The 17,952-nt window shown below is 39.8% G+C and overlaps 2 protein-coding genes across 2 annotated transcripts in view; both read right to left on the bottom strand.

Annotated features, from left to right (window-relative positions):
• Positions 1–2,506: 2,506 nt before the first annotated feature.
• On the bottom strand, positions 2,507–13,134 carry LOC136942929 (cGMP-dependent protein kinase 2). Its single transcript, XM_067235996.1, has 18 exons — positions 12,644–13,134; positions 11,189–11,355; positions 10,798–10,911; positions 10,448–10,553; positions 10,135–10,198; positions 9,952–10,029; positions 9,728–9,822; positions 9,356–9,424; positions 9,100–9,198; positions 8,866–9,016; positions 8,294–8,430; positions 6,646–6,735; positions 6,370–6,511; positions 6,041–6,204; positions 5,377–5,499; positions 4,790–4,852; positions 4,100–4,166; positions 2,507–3,684 (listed from the first exon to the last, which is right to left on the bottom strand). Exons 1-18 carry the CDS (start codon positions 13,132–13,134, stop codon positions 3,589–3,591), a joined length of 2,316 nt encoding a protein of 771 aa, XP_067092097.1. The 3' UTR covers positions 2,507–3,588.
• A 952-nt stretch (positions 13,135–14,086) lies between these two features.
• Positions 14,087–17,952, bottom strand: part of col13a1 (collagen, type XIII, alpha 1) — a gene marked incomplete in the record, with an annotated part of 82,478 nt that continues 78,612 nt past the window's right edge. The window contains 1 exon segment of the mRNA XM_067236013.1: positions 14,087–17,451. Coding sequence (XP_067092114.1) covers positions 17,419–17,451 — 33 coding nt within the window.

The following is a 17,952-nucleotide window of genomic DNA, read 5'->3' as shown; positions in this document are numbered from 1 at the left end:
GGTGCCCTCAGAGAGCCATGGGGTTTGAAGAATTGGCTTTGAGATATCAGGAATTTTCTCACTGCATTCCAGTACTTTCAGCACAATGGACTCGTAAAATATGTCATAAAAGTCCACAGTCTGCATCTGGAGATATGGGTCAGAGAACAGAGCCATTGTTCAGTGAAATGTGAGCCACATCTAGGTTCAATGATTGATGACAAGTTATTCTAACTGTTCACTTCAGGGGTAAACCATTGTCCAATTATATTACAGATGCATAGATTACCAGAAACGTGGTATTATGTGATTGAGCTTCACATAGTACCTAACTGTAATATCATGAAACAACATTGACAAATGTGATCTTATTATGTGAATACATATTAGAAGTTTGACCCAGCAGGCAGGCGGATTTAGCAGTAAAAATGGAGGTCGAGGAAGAGTTATGTTCATGATTACTTATCTAGCAAATAAACACCATTTTCTCTAACGTCTTCCCATCACAAATGATTCCCAAAAATTTATATGGGAAAATAACTAGAGGAACAGATGATCCATGTACCTCCATGAACTTGTGTGTATGTACATTAGAGAGATGATCCAACTTCATAGAAGCCACATTTATATGACAACAAGGCCAGCCGCGGGTTGAAATGTAACTCACCCCAGCGTCTTGGCATTCTTTAACAATGCCTTCCCTGTTTGCTGCATTCTCAGTGAAGGCTATGAGTTCCCCATACCAGACCAAAGCCTCCTCTATTCTATGGGGAGGACAAACACCCAAACAAGCACTCATAGTAGTCTATATGGCAGACATCCAACCTTGAACAGACTGGATATTTACAGTGGGGATGCCAGCCTTCTTGGCAGTGTCCACCTCCAGGAGAATTCAGGAAGACGTGTATGAGAAACATTGACAACTGAACACATACAGCCATGTAAACCCACAGGTTAATACACCCACAACATGACATAGCAAGCTGTGTGGGAACGTCAAATGGCACAAATGAAAGCACTAATTAAGCCAATAGATGGTTATATAAATTGGCAAAGTAATAGAGATTACCAGTCCTATATTGTAAAATGGCCAGACTAAACTGCTTTGAGAATATTAACCACACACATGTTCCTGCCATAGTGAAAATATGTCCACACAAGTTCTTTCCTGACACGGTCAGGAAGTGTTTGAACTGGTCTTGGAGGATCATCTGGAGCACAGAAGGAAGTGAAATGGATGAACCCCCTGATTGGCTATTGTTCTTGCCTTACAAATGACCAATGAGAGTGGAACCTCAAAAGCATGACGGACAGCACTGAGCTTGGCATCATTATCATTTTGCTGTGGGTATGGTCTTTAAGAAATAGGGGTTGTTTCCATTTTCTATACATTAAACATTTACATTTAGTTATTTAGCAGACGCTCCTATCCAGAGCGACTTACAGTAAGTACAGGGACATTCCCCCTGAAGCAAGTAGGGTGAAGTGCCTTGCCCAAGGACACAACGTCATTTGGCACGGCTGAGAATCGAACTGGCAACCTTCAGATTACTAGCCCGACTCCATCACCGCTCAGCCACCTGACTCCACTGCTGACCAGGTGTGTAGGAGCCACAACCCAATTCTTTGCTGACCGTTCACTCACTTCCAGGATCTCCATCCTGTGACCCTCACGGATACACTCTGGTCCATCTCCACAACGTTCTTTATGGAAAGTTAACTACTGATCACAAAAAACATTTCCTAAACATTTCCAATTGACTTTTTAAATTCGACACATTAAGATTCGTCATCTTACCTCAGTGGAAGAAAAACACCTCTGATCTGATATTGGTTGCTCAGAGTTTTGCTCAGGTGAAACTGCATGAATTGGGAACTCATAATACACTGTGAGTAAACATCAGGATATACTGCCATCTTTACAGATCTCACATTTTTCATGGTTGTACTCCCACCTTTTTCTGGGCTAAGAGCACTGCCAACAGATTCAGCCCCTCTTTGGACCACGGCCAATATGGCTTTCACAAAAGGCCTTTCTCCAGAGACCATCTGAACGACACAAGGACAACATGCGGATGACACTAGGGCAATTTAAAACACACATTACCAACAGCAATCTTGTTAAATGTATGTACAGTAGGTGCTTATTAAACGTTTTGACCTTTTTCAATGCATGGTTCTCTGGGATCTGTCTTTTTTTCAGAAGAGTGTAAGTCCTCATGTTGGTCAGAAGAGGGCGGCATTGTTTCACGTTAATATTTTGGAAGAAGTGGAACACAAATCCAAATGATCCAACAATGAAGTGTGACCATAAGAACACTGGTTTTCCAAATGAATGTATTGTGTTTTCCTACCAAAAGGGATACACAGCAAAACCCTGTCAAATGCCTGTCATGCCTCTGAAATGTTTATTGTTTTTCAAATGTATCATGATGTTATCACCATGGCTGTTATGAAACAGAAACATCTAGAGATGTTTTTTTTAGTTGATGGTTGATGGTTTTTATAGAGATTACATGTTATTATAAACAACACATTTAACAACATTTTAGTCTTTTGGAATACATCCATAACCACAGTACTACTTTTTGTCAACAACAGTAATGCTGCATTATATTTCCTGACCTTTTTTTCTGAACAGAAACTGACGGAAGAAAACCAATACCACAAACTCTCTCACAAAAGACCTCAATAACAGTACCTCCATCTGAAGTGGATCCCATTAATTTACAGTGCTTTTAAATCACATGTTTAAACATTTAACTGAAACACGATAAGAATCACACATTCCAAAACAACATAATCTCCCACAAATACTAAGAGGCATATTCAAACATAATTATAAAAAAAACTGGCCCTTCGGGGAAGCAAGTGGATTACTGTTGTATTCAGAGCCAGCCTGATCTGATTATATAACACTGTGTCCTGAGGATTAAAGTGAAAAAGACAACCATCCGCTCATATCAGAGCAATATGGGAAATAGATACATTTATGATCATAAAAAGAGAGAGAGAAATAGGTTTATATGACCCTAAGAATGATTTCAAGTGCTTTTTTTATTCTGGTATGTCCAACTCCAAATGAAAATGAAGAAATGAACACATGACAGAGTGTATTACATACGAGTTCATTCAAAAGGCACAGGGCATCTCGTAGTAGACCTAAGATGGGACAGACAGTGTCGATACAGGATAGCAATGTTATGAACATTGAGATGTGTGTTTTTGTATAGCAGTAGCATCCAATTCACTGGCACCACAGGTTCTTGGTGCTCACAGTAATATCCTTCCAATGGCCTTGAAATACAAGTCCATGCAATTAGTCTTTAGTAATTAGTAGCCTGCATCAAATACTGTTTCTACGGTAAGGGGCTGAAATGCACTTGCCAGCAGGCAAATTCACACCCTATAGGTGTCACCCTATAGTCTGACACATGCGCTTGTGTCAGACTTATGATACGCATGGCAACGGAAGGGAAACGATGGGGTTTTTCAGTGGTGGCTCCTCCAACTAAGTTTTCACTCTGCCAGTGTAGATGTAATCTTGTAATCCCTAATTCACCCCTCTTGGGGCTGACAAGAAGTTCCGCCCAGGGTGGGGGGGGGTCATCAGAAGTCCTTATCCCAGCCAGATAGCTCATCTGGAGGCTCATCCACATCTGGGGGGAACATATCGAAATGGCTGTGGTCCATTGGCCCTTTTAACTGAGCACGGGAGCAACACATATAAAGGTCAGAGGTAAATTTTGGTGGTTATGTATCGCAGTTATAATTATAAATTCTAACTATTAACAGTTCTGTGTGTATAGTACGTACTGGGATTAGACGTTAGATTTACTTTAGACTATTTAACACTATTATAACATTGATATTCCGACATACTACTTAAATCCTTAAGAGGAAGAGGATGGCTTGAGTTTGCATCATGGCTTTTCTTTTTCTCTCGAATAAACTAATCTGGTAATATGGGTACATAGAGCAAGCATATAAACCAGCAGAGCCACTCAATAGCCGGGTGAAAATGAGATCACCCTGCTTGTAGCAGCACTATGCATATGTAATGTTAGCGAGCACAGGTTCTCAGAGAACATGGAAATTGCTAATAAAAAGCCATCTTCACCTCCCTCCTCAGCGGGGACATCAGCTTCAGACGTCGAAGCCCCTCCCAGTTGAAGCCCTGGAACCACCTACGGGAATCCCCAAAAAAGGATGATCTGTATTTGGGTGATTAGGTCACAGGTTATGGTGTAACTTGTGGATCAGGATTTAAGGGTTTCCCATGCTGCTGGATGTGTTTTTCCTACAATGATGTCATCCTATATCCCACCAAAACCTAAGCAAACATTTTGCATCAGACCTATTCCACCCTCCACTGCTGTCATAAGGATGCCCAGGTTACCATCACAACCATCCAACACCCCCAATCGCTCTTTCCCCCCCCCCCCCCCCCCCCACCAGTGTCACGTCACAATAGGCAGGGGACAGTGCCTGTCACCTCCACTGGCAGCATGGCGTCACAAGCACTTTCACCTGGGAGCAATTAGTGATGAGAATGATGAGCGCTGCAGCTGCAGCTGTGCCCCTGTTCAACAGAGCACGAGCAACACTGGCAGGTCTGGTCGCCCTTGGGCACACATCAGAACTCTAGCTTTCCTCTCGAAAATGTAAATATGGTTAAGCTTAGAAAACCTCTAGACAAATCTATGTTTTGTGTTGGTGGTGGTGGTGGTGGTTATGGAACTAATATATGACCTGCAACTAAATGGTTCTCTGTACCTCACGCAGAGTGTGGTAAATATCAAACACATACTTGTGTTTCTTGATATCGATGATGCCGTTTTTCTTGTTACCAAGTCTTTCCACGGGGTTTAGTCTAAGGGAAGAGGGGCATGTGTTAAATGTTGCATAAACATCTGTTTGTCGGCCATCTGGGCATGCATAACAAGATTAGTCCTTTAACATGATTAGATACATATGGATGTGTGGGTGTAATTAATGTTTATTTGTCAACAATCTGGAGATTCGTAACTAGGTTGGCCTGATAATAATAGTGTAGACACTGGTAAGGGATATAAAGGGATGATTGAGGTCCACATGTAATGATCTGACATCATTTCCTGGTGACATCTCGGATTAATTCGGATATCAATGATTTCCAGTGGTAATGACTGGAATGCAAGGCCAGTAACTGTGAGATAACTGAATGATTCAGATAAATGAACATTCAGTATTGCACACAACATCACACAGAGCCAAACTCTCATGTTCAAAGTAAATCAATCCATCACATTAAGCATCTGTTTAGTGAGTGCGGTTATCCAAACAAGGCTAACTCCACTGTTTCGTCATTTACTTCAGTGGTTTATTTATCAGAGTGCGGTTGGACAGCCAACATACTTGCAGAGTCTCCTGATCAGGTCGTCTGGGCGTTTGCTTATCCTCTTGGGGAAGTCCACCTTCTCAATGCCATGGAGAACCATGGTGTAGATCTTTATGGGGTCTGATCCAGCAAAAGGTGGACTAGACAGATAGGGGTAAAATAGAGAGAGGAAACAGAGTAGGGCGGGGTCTTGGTGTTACAGTGGGCATTCAAAGAGTTGATTTGGGCTGTGAAACAGACAAAAAAAAACAGGTCAACATGAAGTAGGAAGTGCTGTATGTGATTTCCAAGTTTCCAAATATAGGAAAAAGACACACAGTCAGAATACTTATCAACCCTAATACATATAACCCCCCTTTATGAGAAACTCCCACCCTCCAATGAATGTGCTGTCTTCACCATGCACTCAAAGTGGTTGCTGTGCTTACCTCTTTGAGAGGTAGCTCAGTCAGTTTTCAAACATCCCAAAAAAGGGAGATTCGATTTTGGAATGAGAGAAATGTTGTGAAATGAAGTGATTTCCACACTAGGTTTGTCAAGAGGATCGCGTTAGCATAGGCTTCTTAACCAAAACACAATTGTGTGTTAAACGAAAGCAGTATCTGAACTCTCAGAGCTGAACATGCATCTGCTGCTTTTGGTGAAATAGTGGCATGTGTACAGCACAACCAAAGGACTCACTTGCCAGTAAGCAGCTCGAAGATAAGGATGCCTAAGGACCAGCAGTCGGCCCCAAAGTCGTGGCCCTTGTTCATGACAACCTCAGGGGCCACATACTCTGGAGTCCCACAGAATGTCCATGTCTTCTTCCCTAGACCGATCTTTTTGGCGAAGCCAAAGTCAGCCTAGAGCAAACATACAGAATGACTGATAGAGGAACAGGTATGACCACATAGGTTGTGACTTTGCCTGACACTGTTCAATTAAGTTCCATTCTTTAGCTTGAGAAGCTAATCAGAAATACATCTAGGAGCCAGGCTACTACTGGAAAACGAGGGATGATAGTCTACCATTTTGACATAACCTTCTGCATCCAGTAGGAGGTTTTCAGGTTTCAGGTCTCTGTAGACAATTCCCTTGGCATGGAGGTAGTCAAAGGCCTCCAGGACACAACCGATGCAGAACCTGGCAGTCTGCTCTTCAAAGAAACTCCTGGTTGACAATAACAGTTATTAGAACTCACACCAATACTTTACTTATGGGCCTTTATGAACCATTATTGCAACCTCCCAAAACAAATTCTGTATTGCATGTACTTTAGCAGACATAATACAACCTCCACTCACATGTCCCTTAGCACACTCCACAGTTCTCCACCTAGACACACCTCCAGAAGCATATAGACAAACTTATCATCCCGGAAGGTCCGGAACATCCTAGAACACAGGGAAATACAATATGATACTGACATTTGTATTGCAAGGTACCCCTTTGAGTTATCTAAAGATGCTCAACTGTCTACAAAAATCAACAAACTATCTATTAACTCTATAACGTACCTAAACATGGTAATATAGCTAGAAAAAAAAGTTCAACGTAGGGTCGAAGTTTTGAAACTTGAATGATTAAGACTGAAAAAGCTCCTTGGAAACCAGGCTCACTACTGTAGTATGTCTTACTTTTTCCTAGTAAACTAAATGTTGAGCTCTCCTTAAGTTGCCTTCATTTGTTCAAATAACAGAGGTTCCCTATAAAACTACAAAAGCAGAAAGAGAGCAAAACAGACCAATGGAGATCGGACACTAAAAGAGAGGGAATAGAAGAGCAAGATAGGGCAGTGAATAGTGCATGAACCCTGAACCTTTCCCCAAAGTGACAGCTAGAATCAATGTTTGCCCAAGCCTTTTGTCCTTGAATGTCACAGGCCAGATAAATCAAACCTTAGTCTACACTATTACAGAGGGGCCATAGACATGCACACATTCGGCATAGAGACTCCTTAGCAACTCCTAGCCAAGCCTTTAAAACATGGGCCTGGGGGGCCTCCCTCTGGGTTCCTCTTTCTCTCTGTCCCATATTGTTAGACCAAAATTCATTTTTTTCTCACAAGAAACTCTTCGTGTTTCAAGGTCAACAACATTCACATCAGCTATACCGTTTGTAGCTGTCAATCAGCTAACCTATTACAGCTACAAAGCTTCCCCTTAGCATGCAATCAAATTGACGCTGTCACTCTTAGGAGAACTGAAAGCAAATGTCAAATGTATTAGGTCTATATCAGCTTCCTGATGAGAAAACCAAAGCACACTGAAAATGGATTTGTCTGGAACAGGCTTAGGTAAGGAATGTTATTATAAAAGAAAGCAATAAGAAAGCAATATAGGTTTCACAATACTGAATATCCTTATAAAATGATAGGAGATGCGTAGGCTTGATTAGGACCCTTGATTAGGCCTCAGTCCCTTCCTTGAATTTTTTTCAATAGTGATATCCTGCTTGAAATCAAACTCTTAATTTGCAATACTCATCCACAATGCATATCCAGTTTCATTGTGACCACAAACAATCTCTTTTTTTGTCCCACAGATCTAAGGAACAATTGAGTCTGAGTGGTTTATTATGTATTCTGTGGATTCAAAACAGCTCTCACTTTGCATAAATTGTCCCACTAATATTTTATAACAACATGTTGTGTGATCAGACTAACCTTTTCACCCATGCATTTAAATATTTTTTAGGATCAATTTGTTTTTGCTTTGTCAATAAAATAAATCCTAATTTTTATAGCTCTTGGGTATCCTTCCAATGATTTACGATTATTTCTCAGTGTCATTTGTTGTGACAACTCGTCCCATCCCTACGTACTGTCTGCTAAATACATTCATGTAGAGTGCCTACAGCCTTCAATGGTGACACACTAAACAACATATCGAGGACATTAACACATACATTTGGCAGAACATATTCATCTATTATCGTATTGCCCAGACAAACCTGACTATGAAGTAAGAGTTGGTCTGCTGTAAAATGTTCTTCTCAGAGTATATGTGTTCCTGTTGTCTGGTGTCTACGATATGCTTCTTTTTTATGCACTTCAGTGCAAACGTTGTGTTCTCATCCTTCAGTTTCACCTGCAATCCAACCAATATGCACAGTGATATGTTATAAGGAGCTGGTGCACAACATCGCCATAAAGCAGACCAACAAAAAACATTTAGACTTACTGTACTACAGAGAACATTGTTTCCAGTTCACTGTCCAGTTCCAAAGTTAAGTTTTCTGATTGGATCTAATTACCTTATTTATAAGATTACAGTTTGATATGAATTAATCGATCAAGTCTGTGTTTATTCTGTAAAGCCAGTGTACCACTGTAGTAATTCATCAGACCATTTTACAAAGCCACAAGGGGGTATTTGAACCTGGGAACTCTTGATATGCAGTCAAATGCTCTACCACTGAGCTACTCTATACCCATAAAGCGTAATTGTCAATGTCTTCGGCACCTCTCATACACAAATCCATTGATCTACGACAACATGTGACCCAAATGTCAGGTGTCTCACCAGCTCAACCCGACCAAAGCCTCCCATTCCCAGGGTGGCTATGACCTCCAGGTCCTGGAAGGGGCTGTGGTGGGGCAGGAGGGCAATCCTCTCCCTCAGCCTCCTCAGCTCCTGGGCCTCTGGAGACGAGTCCATGAGGGGGGACTGGATCCTGGGGACCCAGGAGAGGTGATTGAGTAGTGCGTGGGATGTGTAGTCCATTGGTGATTTGTAGTTCGTCAGGAGGCTACTCACAGTGCGTGTCTCCTCACGTCACTCCTGGAGAGCTCCTCCACGTATTCCTGAAGGTATGCCTGGAGCTCATCATAAGTACCCACCATCTGGTTGAAGTTGCTGGAGAGGCAGCATCACAAGTCGACTTGTATGAGTGTGTGCGCGTGTAGATGCAGTGTGTGTGTGTGTGTGTGTACAGAATATGTGAAAGATTAGAGCTTAAATGTGTGTGTGTGCGCGTGTGCCTGTGTTGTCACATTGTCGTCACACCACTTACTCTCTATCCACCACCAAGCATTGTGTGTCATTCTCCTTGGAGATTATGTTGGCTGAGCGCACATCCTCACTAGACAATGAGATAGGTGAATGTATTGTATTAGCCGCTGTATCGACTGAACAGTGGCACAGTAAAACAAAACATTCGAAAACTACCAGAGAACAGTGCACGTGTCTGATGAATTTGTCTCTGTTAATGGCCATTCTACATTCCAAGCCCACAGCTTCCCATTATGCGAGCACATGACTGAAACTGAGAGGTCATTGTCAGTAACAGGCTTAGATTCAAAAATCAAAATTTCCATTTTGACATTTCCTTATACTAGCAAACCCCTGTGAGTTAGTGTTATACTATTGGACGCAGTACTCTTACCTTATGAGTGCCTTCTCTCCAAAGTAGTCCCCCACACCCAGAGTCTTGATCTCCTGGGGCTCCAGATAGCCCTCCGTGCTCTGTGTTACTGACACCTGTCCAATTTCAAGGAAACGTTGCAATTTAAAAGCTAGTTCCTCTGGCGTTTTGGGAAAAAAATGGCTTACTTGTCTATTTTATCGACAGTACAGTTTATTGCTAAAATAACAATGTTTCTATTTCACCTCTCCTTTAGCTATGATGAAGAACGTGTTTCCTTCCTCACCCTCCCGAATGATGAACTCTCCTTTATCAAAATAATCCTGACAATTTGAGATGTTATTCATATCAGTGGGGTCCTTTTAAAACATGCAATATCATTTTGTGGTCTATTACTGAGGGGACATCACAGCACAGTAAAGGCTCACCACTTCAAGACAGTCTACTATTTTGGCAAGCTTTTCTTCAGGTAGGTCTCTCAGCAGAGACACACTGCAGGGCACAGTACGCACATAAAGTTTTAGCTACAGTATTAGGTTTTAAGGGAGACTTCAGAAGAATAAAAACATTAGTCTTTGATTTATTGCAAGACATTTTATGTTCATGAATTGTTGCCAAGTTTGTCAGTAATATCATCATACACCATCATGTTTCATTTTCATTTTTCATGTTTCACTGTTTAATTTTACTTGAGACTAACTTATGCAGACACTTTGGCAAAGTCTAGGCCTGCGTGTATACCTGCGAAGAAAGCTGAAGTACTCCTCTTGTCTGGCCTGTGTGGTCCTCATCATAATTTTCTGGAAGGTCTGTCGGTCCAGAGCCCAGATATGGGACTGGGACACAGCTAGGAAGTTGGATTAAATAAACACCAATTAAATTGGAGAGAAATGAGGACTCAGTACTGTAATCCATAGGTAAGGTCTCGTCAAGTCATGGACTGTGGAACATCATATGTCAGTTTCAAATATGACTAACCTCCTATGTCAAATTGGAGGTTTGTTGCAAAATACGTTAAGAATTCTTAGTTTAACTTGTGTATGGCATGTAGTGTCTTTCAGAACTACAATTTTGAAATTCAACAGACTCACCCTTCACCGTGGCAGTTCTTTTACAGTTGTACAGTATTGCCAACTCTCCGAAAGCTGTCCCAGGTCGCATCTCTCCCAACAACTTTCCGTTCTGCATGACATCCAGCAATCCATCTAGACACAGAAACACAGAACAGTCAGTAAATGAAACAGAGGAACAGCTAAGGAAGAAAAAAAAAACATATATATATATACATACATAATAAAGTATAATTTTGAGTGGCAACATTTACTTTTATAGCACCTTTACCCCTTTATTGGTCACAGGTTAGCGTGCATTATGAAAAGGCAAAATTGGACTATTAGTGACACTCTACTAGTACATTTACATTTAGTCATTTTACAGTACAGTAAGACTTCACTGGCTTAACAGATTTTGATTGACATGGACCTGCAAGAACGTAGAGGTAGTTCCCTGGCTCTCCTTCCTGGATGACCAGGTGACCCTCAGTGTAGACCCTCTCGTACATACAGTCCACCATCTCCCTCGTATGCTGAGGCTCCAGCTTCTTCAGAAAGTCATTGTTCAAGATGGCATCATTGATGAGCTTCTTGGTACTACAAGAAAATACATACATTTTAGGATTAGATACGTGTTTTCAACGTTGTGTTCCCTGTTAGACAAACAAAACAAGAAGGCAATGTCAAATGCAGGTAGCGATTAGCAAACATAGGGCTTTCTATCAAAATTCTATCAGTTGTTTACATTGCCATGGATGATTTGTAGAAGAGAAATCTTTCAATAAATTGGGTTTCCCTTATAAACTTACATCTTGCAATATCCCGTTAGCCTTGCAGTTATACCTGTACAGTAACAACATAACTTAGCTACATAACCTTGTATCATTTTCACTAATAAAGCTGCTAAAAGGGACTCCAAATCTCAGCTCTGGTTTTGACATAACTTTGTTTACATTAGGAATAGATACAACCATGAATTGTACATATTCCATTGCTTTTAGCATCAAGTGAACCCCTGACAGAACCACTTTCTGCCTGTAACACCATTTCATTATTTTCACTCAACAGTCAGCTCTCTTGCAAACTGGGAACAACAGTTCTCATGATATCATTCAGATGCTGTTACCCACTGCAAAGCTCTCAGCAAATCTGAACGTCCAGAGAAAACCTTTGCATTGAGCACAGCCAGTCAGCATCACAGAAGATGCATCCTACGTTCTGATTTCCACATCACACAGACGACGGTCTGTCGATGTGGACATAGTGAATGTTTAGTGTGTGTGTGTGTGTGTCTGTCTGTGTAAAGCATGCCAGCTTAAATTGAAGCCATAATGATCTGGTCAACAGGCCCATGCATATAGATGCTCTGGTTCCATGTCTGCTTTTCTATTATCTTCCAATGCTAATACAAGCTTTCACTTCTCCCAAGAGTGGGAGGGACTACAAAGGCTTGGTTGTTTTGTCTCACGGCCATCGGTCCAAGAGAGTCAGCTAGTTTTACTGCGGAGATTTCCAAGCATGCTCCAGACTTTTGCACAAACAATTTAGATTTTGGGGAAAACTCAATCCATTCAGGTCCTGATCTGTGGATTTTAAGTGTGTGTTGTGGATGTCCTAATAATAGTGTTTATTATTACTGTAGTGTTTGACTCAGTTTGAGCATGATGTTCAACTCACATGAAATAAACAAGTTACATAGAACAAAACAGTTGGACAAGAACATCATGGCCTGATTGGACATTTTGATATCGTTTTATAAGCCGTCAGCCCTATATTATTTCCACCTTTTCATCTCTGTTGACAGGTACAGTATCTGTGTGGTTCAGTATCTTAAAGGTCTAGAGTTTTTTCTGACAAGGAAAAGCATTACCACTCACTGACTTACTTGGAGTCCTTGCGGACATGAGCCCTCTCAATGGACACATTGGGGGTTCGGGGAGCCCCACAGAAGTGGCCTGAGGTGGGCTCGGCCGAGACGCCTTCTTTGGCCTTCAGCCTGCGGTGCACCTCCACAGCCACCCTGTGGAAGCGGGTTGGGCCCTGGTTGATGACGCTCAGCAGACGGCGGCTGTGTCTGAGTGGGGCCGGCGGGGAGCGGCCCAGGCTGTTGTAGCCGATGGCATCTTTAAGCTTGTCAATTTGGGAGATCTTGGCCTCCAGCTCCCTCTGGAGGTTCAGCAGCTGAAGCTCCTGGGCTCGGAACTCCTGGTCCCTCCTGGCCAGCTCCTCTTCCAAGTGGGCTATCCGTAGTCTCAGGGGCTCCGTGTCCCAGCCTGGAGGGTCCCGATCTCTCATGGTGGAGGCCAGGCAGCTGTCCTCAGGCCGTGGGGCTTTAATCGAACCGTTGCCCATGGCCAGCTTTTGGCTGGCCACCATAGGAAAGCCCTTTGATCAAGCTCACACCTGTTACTGAGAATGTCTCCAAGTCTTTTGGCCAGTGAATTCAAATTGCAAATAGTTGATAAGTAACATTGAAGATGATTGTTATACATGTAGACTATTATAAAGCAAGGCACTTGAAATGTAACTTAAAGCTACTCCATATGACACTTAAATAGCCTACTATGTTTACTGTGCAACACACAGTAAGCCAAGAGGACCATGGGTAAACATTTGGCTCCTGAAAATTTAACATTTTAAAATTGCACTAATCCATTTTGTAAAATAAATGTTCAAAATTCAAAATGATATTTGTGTATCTCAAAAACACGATAAAAGCTGTTGGAATATCCCAATTATTGCTATATTTTTATAATTAATGGACAGAATTCGTATACATTCGAATACAACCAATAATTTAAGAAACCTCCTTTATACAAACCTTATAAGTGTTCAAACCTATGTTGTGCTTACATCGTTTTCCATCAGCTCATTTTATGAAGTCAATAACTCGAAAAAAGCATCTGCGGTCGGCATTACATAGTCCCATATCGAGGCAGATGTTCCTTATCAGATCAGCCAACACTGTATGCTTTCTTTAGCTGAAGACACGGACTAATTATCCAACCATTCGACTGTGTTCTTCTCCCGGAATCATGGATAGGTCTGTGAAATTCTCTCCATATGGTAATTTCTTTTCATTCTATTTCATTTGGTAGGCTACATCAGAAAGAAGTTCGTGTTTTTGTCCACCCCTGTTGGTTGGATGCAAGAGCATCAGCCCTTTATAATCCTCGAGTCCACATTTCAAGGGTGCATGCCTTTTATTCTTCGGGAGGAGAATATCGACCCATTATGGAAATATCTAAGCATATAGTTTTGATTTTGTTTAGTTCAAACAATTTCTGCATATACTATTTCTAACCACATTCAATTATATGACAACACATGATTCTCAACCTCTTTATTTTGAATTCTTGATGACGTTTTCAAAATCACGTATTTTAACAGTGACATTTGTTTTGGCAATCAATGACTAAAGCTGCCATTTATGGTATATAAAAAGTAAAAACATTTTCTGAAAATAAAAACGTCAGTAACAGTCATTTTGACCACACACTCATTGAAGTTAATAAAACACTAAATTGTGGATTGAGTAGGCCTACATCTGTCAATACGTTTTTACATATAAAATCAAACGTTCACCACAGAACCGTCTGCAACAACCGGTTTCTAAATCTTTTAGAAACCAAAGTTTCTAAAAGGTTACATTGCTTAGGCAGTAAATGAGGCTATCAAGTTACACTGTTGCTTAATGTGAATAGTGCTTATTAACAAAATCATCATGCAGATGGTTTTAACATCAAATGCATTAAAATAAATGCCCACTTATGTGTTTGCAATCAGGTACTGAAACGTAAAGTAATACACTATCACACAAACAGATTTTTACAAAATAATACATCTTGAGTTCTTACCATTATTTACAGAGGATCGTTAAGATTACAAATGTATATTAAGTTAACTAACAATAGTTTTCCTAAACGTTCTATCCTCTCCTTAACTGTTAAAAATACACAGACAAGTTAAAGAGGAGATACAGAGACAAAACTCTTTTACCATAAACTGGTAATTCTGACCAAATGCTTAACTCCAACTAAATCCCTCCTTCTGAAAAAAATATCTGTGTACTCTTCATATAAAAAGTGAAAATTCATAACTAAACTTGATTTTTGGGAAAAAAATATTTAAACTGGAGATGTAAAATGGATTTGGATTGGAATAATTGGGAGAGGTTTGCAAATGCAAGTAATATATTTACAAAGGACCATTTTGTGCATTGATCCCAAAATGTGTAAATAACAATTTATTCCCTATTTTCTGTTAAATTAATGTTAGTTGTCTTTTATGTTAATAAGTATTAAGTAATTAATTCTGAAATTCTGAGATAAAACATGAAGAGTACACTAACATAAAGATGACAAAGCATGATAAAATACATTTGTGTCAAGAAGGAAATGTTAACCAAAGAAATATGATACAAACATATCATAATACTGTCCACAGAGGGTACAATTAAAGAGTAGACTACATCCATAACTGTGCAAAATATAAATGTGAAGAAAGCAGAAATGTAATGCATACAAACAATTAGAGATCATCCTATCAAAAAGTTAATCCGCACGGTGAATGCTTCTGAGCATGAGTTACACAAACAAATAACTACAACTTTTAGTCGGGCTAGCAATTTCTATAGTTTTTTTTAATCACTGAAATTAGTGGTAGTTTATGTACTTCATAGAGGGTTAACTAGAGGTAATACTATTTGGTCTGACAAGTACAGACTACTTTAAGATGTAAGAATTTACTTCTAAATGGGTCTATGCACAAAGACATGGTTTAGTACATGTGGTGTTTGTAGCATACTTCAATCATTGTGAACTAAAGATAACTCTTTTGATAAGTCTTTAATATAACCTGGGACTAAGATACCGGAATTAAATTGCTTGCCATATTGTATATCGCCAAGATCACTTTGCAGAGCATTGTAATACTTCAAAGCCTTTAAAATAATGTGTATTATGATTCCTTTCTCTAATACTTTTTTTTTTTTTACCCCCACAGTGTAACAACAACACACTTTGTATGCTAAACAACAGCAAACACCCAAAATTAATGGGGAAAATACACAATTTATAACCAGGTTTGTCGATTGTCAAAATGACACAAGGAATGCTTCCGTGCAGTTAATTCTCTACAAAACAGGAAAGTTTGTGTTGAATATAATTAAAGTCACAAACGGATAATGCCACTAACTGTATCAGATAATCAAGAAATTCAGTCTTCAGGTTTAGCATATTGAAATGAACACAGCATGAGTTCAAATGAGTCAAAGATGGTGGCTAAATTTCACGTCCTTAAAATAAATGAGCCAATTAAAACAAATATGTACATACTTCCCACTGGCAAGTACATACTTGCCAGATAATTTACTGTCCTCTTATAATGTCTTGGATAAAAGCTTAAAAAACTCTGAAACTATAAAAATGTTTTAGGGATCAACTACAGTATTATTTTTTTGTAAGATTATCCATGCAAAGTACAGCCCGATAAGTCATATTACGATTAACACATGACAATTTGTCTTAAAAACTGTTTAGTAGACAACCCTTATTTTACATACATCAGAATAAGAACTTGGTTGGTATTGTATGCTGTGTATAACAGAAAAAAACATCAAACTCTGATGACACGCCCCTTAACTCCACCCAAAAAATATTGCTTCCTGCTATGTGTAGATGCCATTTATTTCAGTGAATAAAATGAATCATTGCTCTTTACCTTGGGATAGGAACATTGAATTTGTCTATTTCTTGAGTTTGGTGTATCAATGAAAGACTTAAGTGAATGTTCTAAGAGATGGCAGAGAACAAGGCGACTGATAATTTTTAGGATTTTGGAGAACTATATTACAATCTATTTAGCTCCTCGTGTGGATTATTTATGGACATGTCATGTTGCATTAATGCAACACATATTAATATACAAAGCTATAAAATGCACTCTGGACATACTGTAACACATGAATCCTAATATACAAAATTTATATGTGGCATCATTAAACACCCAAGAATGTGAATAAATGTACAGACAAGTATAAATGCATACCAACAATATGCAATGCTTGTGTCAAAGTTCATCCTTGTGCACAATCAAACAGGATGTTACACCTGCATCAGCAAGGATTGTAGAGATGGCAGTGAGTTTGAAATCAGGAATCATCAATAGGTGTTTTCCTATGTTTTTGGCTTGTCTTGGAAACACATGAAGACCGAAAGATTGCGTCGATCTGTTTTGTGAGCTGCTCTGAATTTTGAATCACAGTTGTTGGTGACAGAGAAAACACAAAAAATTGTACACAATAAAAAGTTCATGTCTCACCTTCACATAGTGAATAAAATAGATGAAAGTATCGAGCATACGAAAGTCAAAGAAATGCATCTTATCTCTCTGTCATGGGGATGGCATTTCCATATGAGTAGCCTTCAACAAAGATCTGGAAAGGACTGAAAATTCCTTTTCGATCTTTTTTTGCTTCGGTGAAGTCGGTCTGCTCACTGCTACAAGAGCGCCCAATGATACTGGCCCTCTCTCAGCCTTCTGGAAACTCTGTAAGATGGCGCCCTGGTTGGGTCAAAACTCAAAGGTACCTCCTAACGTCTTCAAGTTTGCTCATGGCAGCTTTTCGAGAAACATTGCTAGGCAGATCTCTGGTGCCCCTTATTTCTTGGCCAGTTGGAAAGGATTTTGACCCTTTAAAAAACAACAGATTTATTTTAATGAGAGCAACCTCTTTCGATGAATGAACACATTACAAAGTAAGGTAAGGTGCAGAGGAACCATACCGTACAGTGGTTCTATGAGATGAATAGAATACAGTACTACAAATATTTCTGTTAGTGTACTGATGAAGTTTGATGAATAATGGCTACAAAACTGAATCTTGAACAACAAATATTAAGATAAAAAGACTCACCTCACGCAACTCATTCAATTCATGCAGCAAGGCACACTCAGTGAATTCCACACCGTTTTGTAGTAAGACAGGAACTGATACATGCTTTTTGAGCATTTAAGCACACGCGTGTACAGTACTTTAGAAATGTATATTTTTTATTTCTGATTGTCATTTAGAAAATAATGCATAAACAAAATAGTTGAAAGTAATTTGTACACATTTAAGAATTCCTTATGGACTTATGGCAATTTTGATACATTAATAAGTGTAGCTACTAGAGATAAAGGCATAAGTTG

The sequence above is a fragment of the Osmerus mordax genome, chromosome 5 (genome assembly GCF_038355195.1).
Source record: "Osmerus mordax isolate fOsmMor3 chromosome 5, fOsmMor3.pri, whole genome shotgun sequence".
Classification (NCBI taxonomy): domain Eukaryota; kingdom Metazoa; phylum Chordata; class Actinopteri; order Osmeriformes; family Osmeridae; genus Osmerus; species Osmerus mordax.
Note: the sequence above shows the minus strand (reverse complement) of the source record. Positions and strands in the feature narration are given on the sequence as shown.

What these genes read in the sequence shown, in the direction of transcription:
- LOC136942929 (XM_067235996.1), bottom strand. Translation starts at nt 13,134, where the DNA reads ATGGTGGCCAGCCAAAAGCTGGCCATGGGCAACGGTTCGATTAAAGCC. An exon ending in TACTTCAGCTTTCTTCGCAG is followed by an intron (nt 10,199 to 10,447) that starts GTATACACGCAG and finishes TGTGCCCTGCAG; the next exon opens with TGTGTCTCTGCTGAGAGACC. An exon ending in GACGTGAGGAGACACGCACT is followed by an intron (nt 9,017 to 9,099) that starts GTGAGTAGCCTC and finishes CTGGGTCCCCAG; the next exon opens with GATCCAGTCCCCCCTCATGG.